The following is a 12920-nucleotide window of genomic DNA, read 5'->3' as shown; positions in this document are numbered from 1 at the left end:
ATCACATTTGGCCACTGAACTCTTGCCAACAGAGAAAAATCAGTCTGGATCCAAAAAAAATATGTATTTAATGTGAATTTGTTAAACTGCATTAAAGTTCTGTTTCAGCATTTTTAATCAAAGGTGCTTTTAGTGTGATTAGACTTCATTACCTTACCAAGAAAATTGGTCTGAACTTAATTTCATAATTTTTTTTCCCTGAATTAGAATATCCACCCAGCAATTGAATGAAGTTTCAATATACACTTTAAAAATTAATTTGGATTTTTTTCCGTGAGAGCACAATGTCTGGACTGAACACTTGTCAGTGGAGTCACATCGATGAAATGAGAGAGCTGTCAGTCTTCACAGTCCTCACTGCCAGTGCTAGAGTAGTTTGGATTCAAACAGGGACTGCCAAATTATTCCTATTAATAGATTTTCACCTTCCATGCCTTTTTTACTTAGTTATTTTCACAGGCCATATCCCTGGTTATAACTGTTGACATTTTACAGGAGTGTAGTAGTCTGTAGAAATTTTGGCTGTGTGTGTTTCTGAGGAAGATGCTCATTAATTGTACAAAAATATTTTTTCATTCAGCCCAAACCAAACAGCATCAATGTCTTGCACACTAATGGGGCTAGAATTGTGTGTATATATATATATATATATATATATATGTGCATATATATATATTTATAGTTGTGACTGGATGATCTAAAAAGTTCTGAAACATTACATGCTAAAGTACCAATTTATCTTGTGAAAGTTTCCTGAAGTTTCACAAGTTCAGTCTGTTAAAACTGTTGGTAAATTGGAGGCCATCAGGTCTTGTTTTGTAGGAACATATATACAGACAGTTGTACAAACAACTCTGAAATGTGCCATTTCCTGAAAAGAGACGTTATTGGGACGTCATCACCTGTCACAATTGCTGCTGTTGCCAAAGATGTTGGCTTGACCTTTAAACCACTGTTGGGATACTTTTGGGTAATCAAGATTCGCATCTTCCTAAAGTCAGTAGAACAAAAGGTACTGTTATCCTGACTCGGCTGAGTTGATGTCAAAGACCTGGTGCTCAGCTGCTGACAGAATTTCGAGTCCAACTTAATATAAGAACATGTTTCATTCACAGTTATGGTTACCATACATCTTTACTCTTTAATTCTGTTTAGGATGGTCTTTCTTACTCTTTCCTTGCTACCAATGGAGGGGCAACAGGCAGTTTATGCAGATAGTCTTCCTACCTGTCTTCATGGGTTTTAAATGACCACAAAATGAAGAAAAAGAGAAAATGGCAGTCCTGAGTTTAGAGAAGATGGAGAATAGGGTTACGCTATGAATTTAATTGTTAATTCAGGAACTTATTTTGTTAAATGAGTACACTTTCTGTAAGGAAAATAAAAAGTGTTAAACCAGTTTTTTCCTCTCTTGGTAAGGCATTGGAATTTCTAAGTATTTGTAATTAGGCCCCTTTTCTATGACCAGAATATTTGTAAAAATGAACTTAAGAAGCAAAAAAAATTCAGATTGTTGACATTTTATTCAACTGTTTGTTACTCTGGAGCACTTTTTGTTTATTTTTGTTTACTGATCTGTCTCTTTTTCCCTGCATTACATTTTGCAGACATGTGTGTGTGTATATATATATATATATATGAGTGAAAAATTAGACTTAGCAACATTCTGCATTCACTTCATGTGATGTAAATAATTTCACAAAGTGCAGAGGTCCAGAATAGCCAGGCTACCAACAGTGAGATGAGCTTGGACACAGCCAGATCTTAATTTTTATACTGAAGAAGGTGACATGGATGGAGAGAACAAGGAGATGAATGAGTAAAAGCTCCATACGTGGTCTCTGCCTGTGTGTTTGTGACAAGCAGGCAGCATTCCTTTACCTGTCCTGTGATGATCATGAAAGTACCTGAAAGTTTGACTGCTGTTCCCCAAGAAACTGTGTAATTTTTATGAGATTGGGAAACGTGCCTGGGCTATGGCTTCCACTCCACTGAAATCATGGTTGCACTGCTCTATTTCCAGAAGTCCGAAGTGTCCTTTGGCTGTAGGAACTGTCAGCTCAGAAGATCGTTGTACATAGGGCATTTTCTGACTAACCTCTGACAGGCCAGCTCTCTACTCACAGTTCTGATGGGGTAAAATGGCAATTTTAGTATAGTGTTAAATCAATTGCTACCCACTCTGTTGAAGTATCTCATAGCTGTCGATAGCAAAGGAGGAGAGGCAGTCTTATGTGCTACAAGCAATGCCTAATTCTTTGGCATTGATGTATATAGAAGTAAATCACACCCTTCTGCAGTGGATCTATGACACATTGCCTAAAATGAATTATAACCTTTCTTCTCGGAATAGTAGGCTTATTCCAGAGCACATTTCTGATATGTTTTTTCAAGAAATTTCCCACTTCTAACAGAAAAGGTGCAAGAATTCAGGAACCTGGGGTATTGTTCTTAGGCTTTCATTTTGAATGCGTTCTCAGGCTGCTGGGGTCTTCCCCCATTATCACACTACCAAAAAGAAAGAGTCTTTGGGGGGGTCCATTCTGTGGCTTGCTCGCAGGGCCTCAGTGCTGATAACTCTCTGAGATGACGGATTAATGCTAATGAACATGGCCTGAAGGTAATGTTTACTTTGATTATTTAGATTTTGCAGTGTACAGAAAACCAGGTCACACCGAGATTATTTAAAAGTACACTTCGACAGCCAGCAGTCCCTTACGTTTTGCCAGAGTAGGCTCCCTCCTTGCTGAGTAGTGACCCCTTAAGGAAATACCGAGTTACTGCCGCAGTAGTATCTTTCCCATCTCCAGCTGTTCTTCCGTGAGGCTTTCCCTTTCTCCCCGCCCTGCCTGGGGCTTATTCCCTCAATTTCGGTGCAGCACGTTTGAGAAAGGATGTCGTAACGCTGTCATTCAAGAAATCCAAAGTGTGACTCGAACGCATCTGTAACTTTTCGCGTTAAGAATTGTACCCATGTCTTTCCTTCTCCACTTGCTCTCCCCCCGCCTTGATTTGATTTGTTCACTAATGCTGTTATCACCAGGACACTGAGGAAGTATAGTTTTTTCGACTTAATGTTTTGCAGTCGGTGTAGTTCGCTGCTCTTCTTTCACCACAGTGATAGGACTGAGATAACATTGGGGTTTTTTTCCTGTTTGTTTCAAAGTCCAAATGCTGAGAACTCGAAATGATGTTTACCCACTGCTTCTTCACAAGCTTCTTGCTGCAAGAGAGTGTCTTGAAAAAACCTAGCCTCAAAACTTTCAGCCAAGAAGAGGACGAACCCAGTATATATCGGGTTCAGTGTGTTTTGTCTTTTTGGGTCTCGATATGGGAAAATTTTTTGAATTATTTCAATCTAAGAATAAAGAAAACCAACTCGAAAGCACCTTTTGTGCATGGTGATCAGTGTAAATGGTTTTTTTTCAGTCTAAGGGGCATGCATAACTGTCTCCTCAAGAGAAGGAAGAATCACTAAGGACTGCAAAGTAGCAATCCTAGTTTTAGATTCTGATCCCATCTGTTTTTCTATGTTGCACGACCTTTCCAAGCATACAGGGAAAACCTTCCATTGCAGGATTTTAAGTAGTTTGCGCAGATCTGTTCTGTAACTTTTCAGAGTGTTGTGTTTCCCACCTAATGGTGCACCTAATGGTGCAACTCCTACCGATAACAGTTATCTGCACCAGCAGGGAATATGGTCCTGAGCAATTAAATACAGATTCCTTAAGTTTTCCAGATGACGGTGAAGTTCAGTTTGGTGCATTTACACTGCTACCAGTTACTGTACAGCTGTCTCGAGTACGGCTGTATTGGGTGAAGCTTCATCCATGGACTGCAGCCAAGCTCTACCTGACCGACACTCTCGGTTGTGAGAACTGGTGGTTCTGGGATCAGCCCCGTGAGAAGTCACCGAAGTAGAAACGGACCCACACTGAGAACAGTGCGACCTCCCCGGGGGCAGGACCCCCTTGCAAAGCACCAGGTGGGGGAGCGCACCTTACTCTTGCAAACCCCCCCTCTCCCGTGAGCATCCCCCGCCGCCGGGGGCAGCGGCGCCGCCGGTAACCTCGCAGGTTAAGAGGAAGCCGCAGCTTTAAGCAGGTGCCCAAGCGGCAGGGTGCGAGCACCCTGAGGAGCGCCTCAGACGCCTCTCGCTTTCTCCGACCCCTCTCTGCGGCCACCCGTGGCCCCCGGGAGAGGGCCCGCGCCTGTCCCCGAGGCGCTCCCGCACGCCGTGCCCCGCTCTGCCGAGCGGCGGGGCGGCACCAGGCTGCGACACCGCCCCGTCCTGCCCTGCCCGGCCCTTGCCCCGCCCCGGCCCGCCGGGGCCGCGGTGCCTGCGCCCTCCCCGGGGCCGGGGCCGGGGCCGCCCAGCGCCCTGGGGCCGTGGAGGCTCCTCCCGAGAGCAAGCGAGCGGTGCCCGGGGCGGGCGTTAGTAAGGCGTGTGCCGAGGGGGTGTGTACGTGGGCTGGAGTTTATTTTTATTATTAGGAAAGAAAGGAAAGGGAAAAGAAAAACGAAAAAGGAAAAAAAAAAAAAAAAAGGGGGTGGAGAAGGAGGGGGGGGGGTGGTGAAGGGAAAAAAAAAAAAAGGCCCGGAGAGGAGTTTCCAAAAACTTCCAAGGAACTCGCGGCTCCAAGTCTCAGGCGGCAGGGACGAGCGATGCTGGAGCCTCGGGCGCTCCGGGAGCCGACAGCGTCGGCCGTGGCGGCGGAGGGGGCGACCGCGGGGATGGCGGAGGCAACGGGGAGCGCGGTGCCGGCCGGAGCCGGGATGGCCGAGAAGAAAAAAGCCGGCAACGGCAGGAAGGGGAGGAAAGGCAAGAAGCCCGCTCCGCCGGAGGAGGGCGAGGCGCCCGGGTCCGCCACAGGTAAGCCCGTCGGCAGGTGCGGTGGGAGCTCCGCGCGGAGCCTCCGCGCCCTTCCCGCTCCCGCACGTAGCGGGCACATTCCCGGCCCCCGCCGCCTGCCCGGCCCGGCCCGGCGGACCCTCCGCGCCCCGCGGCGGGTGCTCGCCCAGCTCCCGGCCCCGCGGAGCGGCGCGGGCAGCGGCGCTGCCTGGAGTGCCTCGGCTGTCCGACCGCAGTTCGGTCTTGCTGTCCTCTTTCCCTCCCACGGGCCCCGAAACCCTGCGAGGCTCTCAGTCAGCTGTCGCTTTCTTCTTTTTTTTTTTTTCACCCCTTCGTTTTTTGGAGGGCGTGAGGCTATCTCTCCTATTACAAAACAGGTTTTCTGTCCCTTCCTTTCCCCAGAAATCAGTTTGCTTAGTTGAACAGATGACAAACTTTCATGCGGGGTATTTTGTCTAAACTTGCAGGTATTACTCGGGGGTGATCAGAGAGGACATTTCGCTCGCTTAGCAGCACGTGTTGCTTCTCTTATGCCTCCCTAGTATTAAGCACAAGGATTCATGCCACTGATGGCTCGTGTTCTGTAGGTGTCCAGGAGCAGGACTCTGTGGGTCGACCCAAAGGAAGGGTCACAGCTGAGCAGGCTGCCCCACTCATCATAGTTACTTATTTCTGTCAGCTGAATGCTCCAGTCAAGATCAAGACTCCTGGTGCTGTACAACACATATGAGCTCATGATGCTTTTCCTAGAGAGCTTGTATTATGCCACCTACTTTGTCAGAAAGCCTAGTGGTATCTACAGATACACTGAGCTTTTTGCAAAAGCAATGTATAGCTGCAGTTACTATTTAGTTTACCAGCTTCTTTGAATTCCGTCTTGTTTGGAGACAAATGTTTTAAAAGAAGCATATGAAAAGCAGTCAATTTTCTAGTTTGGGTTTGGGGTTTTTTTCTCTTTGGGTTTTTTACCTATACAGATGAATTAATAGAAAGCCCAGTAGGGTAAAACTTTCTAAATATACCTATATTAATTTTGCTTAGTGCATGGTGACCAATATGATGCTGGTCTAGACTTCAACCATCAGCCCTCAAGGAGGATGCGTGTGATTCAGAGCTGAAGGTATCCCTTTGGGCTAATAGTCTTTACAAACTAGCACTGCCCAATGTATCCTCTTCTTTTTGTTGTTTGGAGACACAGTTCACCCAGCCTCTGCTCAGCACTGGGTGTAAACGAGTTTTGGGTACAGCAGGGGAAGTTTCCCTTGTTATGCCAAGCTAGAGACAAACACTTTGTTTGACCTTCTTTTTTTCTTTCACCGGGTTTTTATAATGCTGCTTGCTGTTACATTATGCAAGCATTTGTAAGTATCTCCTGCTAAAACTAACCTCCTCTTGGAACATTAAAACCTCTGGCAAATCTATCTGTGACAGCTGGGCTATTTGAAGTGTTGGGGGGGTTTTTGTTTATGTTTTTGGTTGACAGAAAACAGGAAGACAGTAACAAGTTGGACAATTTGTGACAGGAAAAGTCTGTCAAGGAGACATGCATTTTCCCACTGGGCACCTCAGAGTCCCGTGGCATCTTATCCCATTTTTGCAGGAAAACTTTCTTTTCCCGGCTCTGCAGACAGTTTTCTTTTTCCAGTGGAGCAGGCTGCTGAGGAAGTAGTGAAAGGAGTTGTGAAACAGAAGACGTAGTCTTTGAGTAATCCAACCATGTCGACTCTGAACTAGGTAGAGATTTTGGGGAACGTGGTCTTTTTCTCTGATGAGGGGAGCTATAATAACAGTTAAGAGGATCCACACAAATAAATGTCACCTAAAGTTTAGGTATCTAAGTGTGTTTAATGCCCACTTCTGGTGGTCTGGTCATGTCTGCCATGGATGAGTGTTTTATCCGAAAATCTGAAAGGTGGCGAGTGTAGATTGAGGTTCATCCAGGCAGGATTCACATCATGCCAGCTCCTCAGATTTGCTAAAAATCCAGAAGGTAAAGTTCCTTACTAAGCCAAAATATGTCAGGTTTTTGAACCAGAAATAATCCACTTTCCTGGCAAGTCCTTACCTCTGTTCTCCAAGACACCAGTATGTTTTTATAGGTATGAAAGAGTACCGCCTTCATCCATACCTGACATTACTAGTCAAATGTTTCCTGTGTGGGCAAGAACTGAGCATTCTTCTATCTTATGTAATTAAAATCCCATCCCTTCCAAGATGAGTGCATGTGGCAGGATAGCTCCCATGTGTAGATAATCCGTGTAGTCTGTCTAATGGGAGAATGAAATACAGCATAACCCATCACTGTACACTTGACTCACAATCAGATAATGTCACACTGGCAGTGTGACATAGATTTTATCTCATCTGTTACTTAAGGGTATTTTCTGGTCTGAGGGGCATTTTAAACAAGAGCTGATATTTCAGAAGAGAAAGAGCAGAAAGATTGGTTAATGTAAAATATAGCAAGAGAACAGCTTTGCATTTCACGTCATGGACTTTTATTCTCTCTGTTCAAGCATATTAGAGCTTGAATTATTACTTATATAAACTTAGCAGGGACAATATGAAGACCTTCTGACTTTTATGGGACAACAATTTCTCCTTTTCACTAATAGTTTTGCAGTCATACCTGATAATCAGTTAGTGTGTTTAGAACGTGCAGTCTGAGAGGCCACGAAACAGTTTTGCTTTTTAGTTACCTACTTTCTTTATTTGAATTATGTCAGGATTTGTACCCTCTGTTGTATTCTTCTCTGTGAGTAGCTTGAATCTACTTATGGTCTCCCTTACAAAAAGCAGTGATTTGCAGATAATCCTCAGTTTTAAGATCTGGCACTAGCACAGAAATCTGCAGCAGGTGTTCAGTTTTTTCTTAGTGCTGTTTTTTCCGATCATAGCTTCTCTCAACTTAGTCTGCTTTTGGCTGTCAAAGTACATCATACATATTTCAATCCTGGGTCTGAAATAATTGTCTTATTGGTAACTTGTCAACAGGCTGAGAATCAGCTTTATTATCTGTGGAAAAAAGTGTATGAGAAAATGTTTCTTTACTGTATTCTGTCACAGCTCTCTTGGGAACTCCAGAACTGCCATTGGAGAAGGAAGTTAGTTATTGGAAGAAAAGATGAAGTGGCTTTGGCCTGCTCTGCTCACCTGCACAGTGGTAACACCAAAAAAAATCTTAGTGTTTTCCATTGGCAGGTGAAGTCTGGGCTCTGTTACAGAAGTTTGGGGAGGTCCATATTGCTATGGTTTCTTTGTCACTAAAATGACGTAGAAGAACATTTACCTCCACTTGCTATAAGTGGTCTCAAACAAACTGATTCTGTCAGGCTTGTGTCAAGTGCAGAGTGATCGTACCTTCCTTCAGCAGGGAACTCTGGACCATGATAAATACAGGGGGTGGAAAGCTGAGGAGACAGTATTATAAATGGACAGAAGGTTATAGTTTTTCTCCAAGTCATATCACCAAACTGCTATGCCGACTGAGTATGCAGACAGGCTCAACAAATCTGCCAGCAGGGTTTCCTAGGGCATTGCCAGCACACTGAAAATACATCCAGCCTGGGCAGGGAAACCTACTGCAGGAAAGCTGAGGTTGGGTGGCAGTCTTCCCCTCACAGAGGCACTGCTCCTGACTTAGGGTGTTGTTAAAGCAGAAGCAGGGAGACTTGGACCGGGCCCACTGCGTAAGGTGGGGCTACTGAAGTGAGAGAAAGGAATCAGCCCTGGAAAAATTCCTCCTGGTACACCACTGAGGTGGTGTAACAGCACATCAGCTGCCCAGCCTCTTTGTCAAGTGTTTCCAGACACCGTGGGGAATGTGAGTTTTCAGGTGGTTCTGCTTAGCAGAGAAGATGAGAGAGAGGTTGATGGGCTCGAAAGGACAAAGTGTGAGAAGATGTCAAGCATTTCTGAGGAAAAAACCTTGACTGTGTGCAAACACTGACAGCACTGTCAGAGCAGCGAACTCTGGCCTTGGGTTATGTCAACCACTCTCTAGTTCAGTAGCAGTGGTAGGAAGAGCAAGGCTCCATAAGAATCTGGTGCAGAAACGCAGTTCATGAGGGAAGAGCCTCAAAGATGGGTCTCAATCACCATTTCAGTGAGGTAACCTCAGCAGCGTTGTCCTGAACACATCTGCACTTACTGAGCCCAGAGAAGAGAGGTTGCAGACATTGACATAGAAAATAAATACCTCCTATGAGAAGTTTAATTTAGAATTAGATAAAATGCCAGAGCTTTGAGACTACTTGACCGAATAAACAGCACAAAGTTCAGATGAGATGAGTGTGACTGAACAGAACCTTTGAGTGTGTCCTGGTAGCAGGCTTGGCTGTCTGAGGAAGAAACTGTTTTGAGCATATTGTAAACCAAGTTTCATGTCAGGGCTTGGTTGGGAGGATTAAAGCTCAGTCTGAGGACTGCTAAGTTTAAATTGATACTCAATATTCATAAAGAGATATCAGAAGATGAATCAATATTTTGCATTAATTGAAGACAAGAGCCTTGGAGATGGATTGAAAGCTGTGATATCTGGTAAAACCTGTCCACTTCTAGAGGAAAACTACTGCTTAGAAGGAGTAACAACTTCTGGTTTTTCCAGGCCAAAATATTTGTGTGCTGCTGGTATGCATGTACATTTTGGGGGGAGGAAAGTCCCTTTACCTGTGTGCAATACCTAAATGCCCCAAACATTTCACACAATCTTCAGAACATTTTTGAGAGTGAATCCTTCAAAAAGCATGTGAATGTGTTCATGTTTTTTTGAATAAATTAGATTAGTCACCATTCAAACTTTTTTGACTTAACACTACAAGTACTACTTGACTGCAGCCATGGGAATGCAAACAGAATTGTGAGGACATACCAGTACAATTGTCCAGCAAATCCTTCATGTGTACAGAAAGATATTCCCGCTGTGAAATAAACCCAGAAACTGTACTGAACTTTGTGCAAATATTGATAGCTGGGGAAAGATGAACAAAATTTTTTTTGTTTGGTGCAGAAATAACAAGATCTGCTAAGATGTGCAAGGATTTTAAAATGTGGCAAAACTTGTGAGCTGATTTAAATCTGAGTTTGTCTTCTTGGATTTCTAGAAAGGCAGTAAGTGAAAAAGAAGGAAAAAAAGGTGGAGTGAGATAGTTTAAAACATCACTCATAAGTTAAAAAAAAAAAAGATCCTATGCAGCTGATATTTCAGAAGACTTGAACCCTCACTATTTGGAGCAGCTCACTTTTAATCTCCTCCATTGAGTCAAAGTCACGAGGTTTGCACAAAAACTTTTTGGATGCTCAGTTTGTGAATGTCTAGCCACAAAAATCGCAGGAGAAGCTACTGAGCATCTTTGACAACACGTTCTACTTTAGGCAACTACGTGGCAATTTGTTATTCTCGAAGCAAGGCGAGCTAAGTGCAGAGCTGTGGAAAACTTTCTTCCAAGCATCTCCCTTCCCCTACACCCCCTTTCCAACCTATCTGTAAGCATCTGACAGTCCTTCGAGGCAGGTGGTTATAACCAAAAGCAAAACAGCAACGAACAATTGTGTCACAGCGTGTCAGGATCTGGAAATGCTATGAATTCCTACCAAATCAGTGTTTTGCTAACATTCCAAAAGTAACAAGGGTGAATGTGCCTTTAGCAGTACTGATAGTTTATCGTGTTCCGTTATGATACAAGAAAACAAACCAAGTGTCAGTATTTTGTATGAGTCATGCTAGTTGTGCAAAGAGCTGCTTGAATGTGCTTGAGGTGTTTCAGTTAACCCTCAGTTGCTCCCTCAAGTGCCCGGAGTCGTGGATTCGGCGCGGGGACGGGATCTTGTTCCCGCCCTAGGAAACCTACAGCGGCAGACTCGCAGGGGAAGAGTCACGGCGGCGGTGCCGGGGATGCACAACGGAGTGGAGAGGCGGAGGCGCCCGTGGAAGCGCTGCTTTAAAAATAACGAAAACAGTCGAACTAATAGCGAAAGGGGAACGCACCCGCCGGTGACCTGATGGGAAGAGGGGCGTGGGAGGGGTGCCCGTGGCGGTGCCGGCGGCGGCCGCGAGGGGGAGCGGCGGGAGCGCGCTGTGCCCGCGGGAGCGGGGGGACCGTGGGGTGCCCGCCGACCCTGGCCCCGGGGCTGCGGGGCTTTGTGCCGAGCCGTATGGGAGCTTCATCAGGGTGTTCTTCAGCCCTCTGGCTCCGTATGGAGCTTCGCTGGTATGAGAAGTCGATGTGAGGGTGCCGGCTTGGAAGGCAGCCTCCTGAAAATCAAGTTGGGGTTGTTAAGGCTGTTGTTATGTTGTAGCTCAGTGGATGTGCAGGTAGACTGGTAGACTTAAGTCCTGGAAAACACTCTGCTCTGATGTCACGAGATCAGAGTATGAAACCATCAAGTGCGAGGTCACAGGGATGTTCATGAGCATGCTTTTCTTCTCTTTTCCTTCATTCTCTCGCTTCGTCCTTTCCTCCCACACTCCCTCCACCCCTTTCTTCTTCTCTTCCTTTCTGCTTTCTTTCTTTTTCTTCCTCCCTTCTTTCCTCCCTTCCTCCTTTCCAGCCATGTGTCCCACTGTCTTCCTTTTGTGCCTTTTTGTCCTTTTCTTCGTCCATCCTTTTCTTTCTCCCTCCCTTCTTTTCTCCATCCTTCTTTCTACCCTCTTGTCCCTCCAATCCTTTGCCTTCTTTTTTCCCTCTCCTCCCTGTCTATCCCATCTACTCTATTTCCGTTAATGAAGAGCAAAAACAATGGAAGGAAAGTAAGGCAAGATATTTCACAAGGGACTGATAGAGATCTTTAACATAACCTCCTGCCTGGAGTAACTGCTAGTTTTGTATTTGCGCGCAGATTACTACTTGTATCTGGTTTTGCATTTCTGGTTGTGTGATTTTCTGTGGGAGCATTAGATTTGGGGGGAAATTGACCATGTTATGTAGTTTGTTCACTATGGGCCATTTGACTCCTAGCTCTGACAACCAAGGCTTCACAGGTGAGGGAGGAAGAGGGAGAAGTTAATCCATTTGTGACAGGTCACTTGGGAGTCTTTCCTCATTCTCTCCGTGCATCTCTCAGGTTTTATGAGCTGATGGTCCTTCCACCTCTGTAAGCAGGGGGAATCCAGGTCAGGCAGTTTGGGCTTGGCATTCAGACATGGACTCAGGCTGAGCCTTGCTCAGTGTCTTTCTCCAGCGTTAATAGCTTTCCTTTCACCCTTGAGTCAGCCACATGCCATGTTCTATGGCTAATGGTTAATCCCTTTGAACACAGTTACAGAAGCATGAATGCATATTTGATATGACTAAACAGAGTCCCTAGTAACATCCAGTTGCAGAGGTGATAGAGGTTCCTACCACTGCCATTACTGCCAGAAGAGTTAAATTTTAAATCCAGTATTGGGACATCTTCTGTGTGTGTGTGTGTGTGTGTGCAGATGTGATGTTTTAGTGGGATCGTTGGCTTCCACAGTGACAGACTCTTCAATTTTTCTTTGGGGAAGTCCACTGCATTTAAACAAGAATAAAAAGGTGCTGTTCTGTCAATGCATTGCACCTGTATATGAAACAGGACCGAAAACTGCTCTGTGTTGTTGCATTATGTTTGGAACGGATGCCAGTAAATGAAACAGGCCCTGTTATTTTGTGAATACATTTTTTGCATGTAGTCTTGAATTGCGCCAAATAAATTGATATTGTTTGTATCATCATAGTCCTCGAGCTCTTGCTGAAATCGATATCCTTCAAACTGCCCTCTGTGGAACAACCTCAGTCTGACAGAAAGCTCCTGTTGCCTATCAACCTACAGTCTTTGCATGTCCAAGGTCACAACAGATCACAGTCTGAACTCAGCACAGAAACCAAAGTCTCCTGACTCTCAGTGTAATCTCTTTCTTCAAACTACCACATCTTCTGACATGTGGCCATTCTAGAGATAAGAATAACATATAGGTATCACAAACCTGTCACTTGCCCCTCTTTTTTTTGTCTTACGGTGTGCAAAAAGATTCCTTTCCCTTTGTGAAAATGGGTTTCCTGTAGGACAGTGTGTATTCTTGATATGTCTACTGCAGGGGAGATAGAAA

At 44.9% G+C, this 12920-nt stretch overlaps 1 protein-coding gene across 7 annotated transcripts in view; it reads left to right on the top strand.

Moving 5' to 3' along the window:
* NRG1 (neuregulin 1) overlaps window positions 1-12920 on the top strand; it is a 452970-nt gene that overhangs the window by 269335 nt on the left and 170715 nt on the right. For 4 of the 7 annotated variants that reach the window (XM_064642122.1, XM_064642120.1, XM_064642119.1 and 1 more), the window contains exon 1: window positions 4651-4873. The exons of 2 other annotated variants lie outside the window; for them this stretch is intronic. In XM_064642122.1, the coding sequence (XP_064498192.1) occupies window positions 4666-4873 (208 nt within the window). In that variant the 5' untranslated portion in view covers window positions 4651-4665. Of the gene's footprint in view, window positions 1-4650; window positions 4874-12920 lie in introns of those variants that run through there. One more of the 7 variants, XM_064642121.1, reaches the window with a different exon arrangement.

The sequence above is a fragment of the Pseudopipra pipra genome, chromosome Z, assembly GCF_036250125.1.
Source record: "Pseudopipra pipra isolate bDixPip1 chromosome Z, bDixPip1.hap1, whole genome shotgun sequence".
Classification (NCBI taxonomy): Eukaryota; Metazoa; Chordata; class Aves; order Passeriformes; family Pipridae; genus Pseudopipra; species Pseudopipra pipra.
The sequence above is the reverse complement of the archived record's forward strand: the minus strand, read 5'-3'. Positions and strand labels throughout refer to the sequence as shown.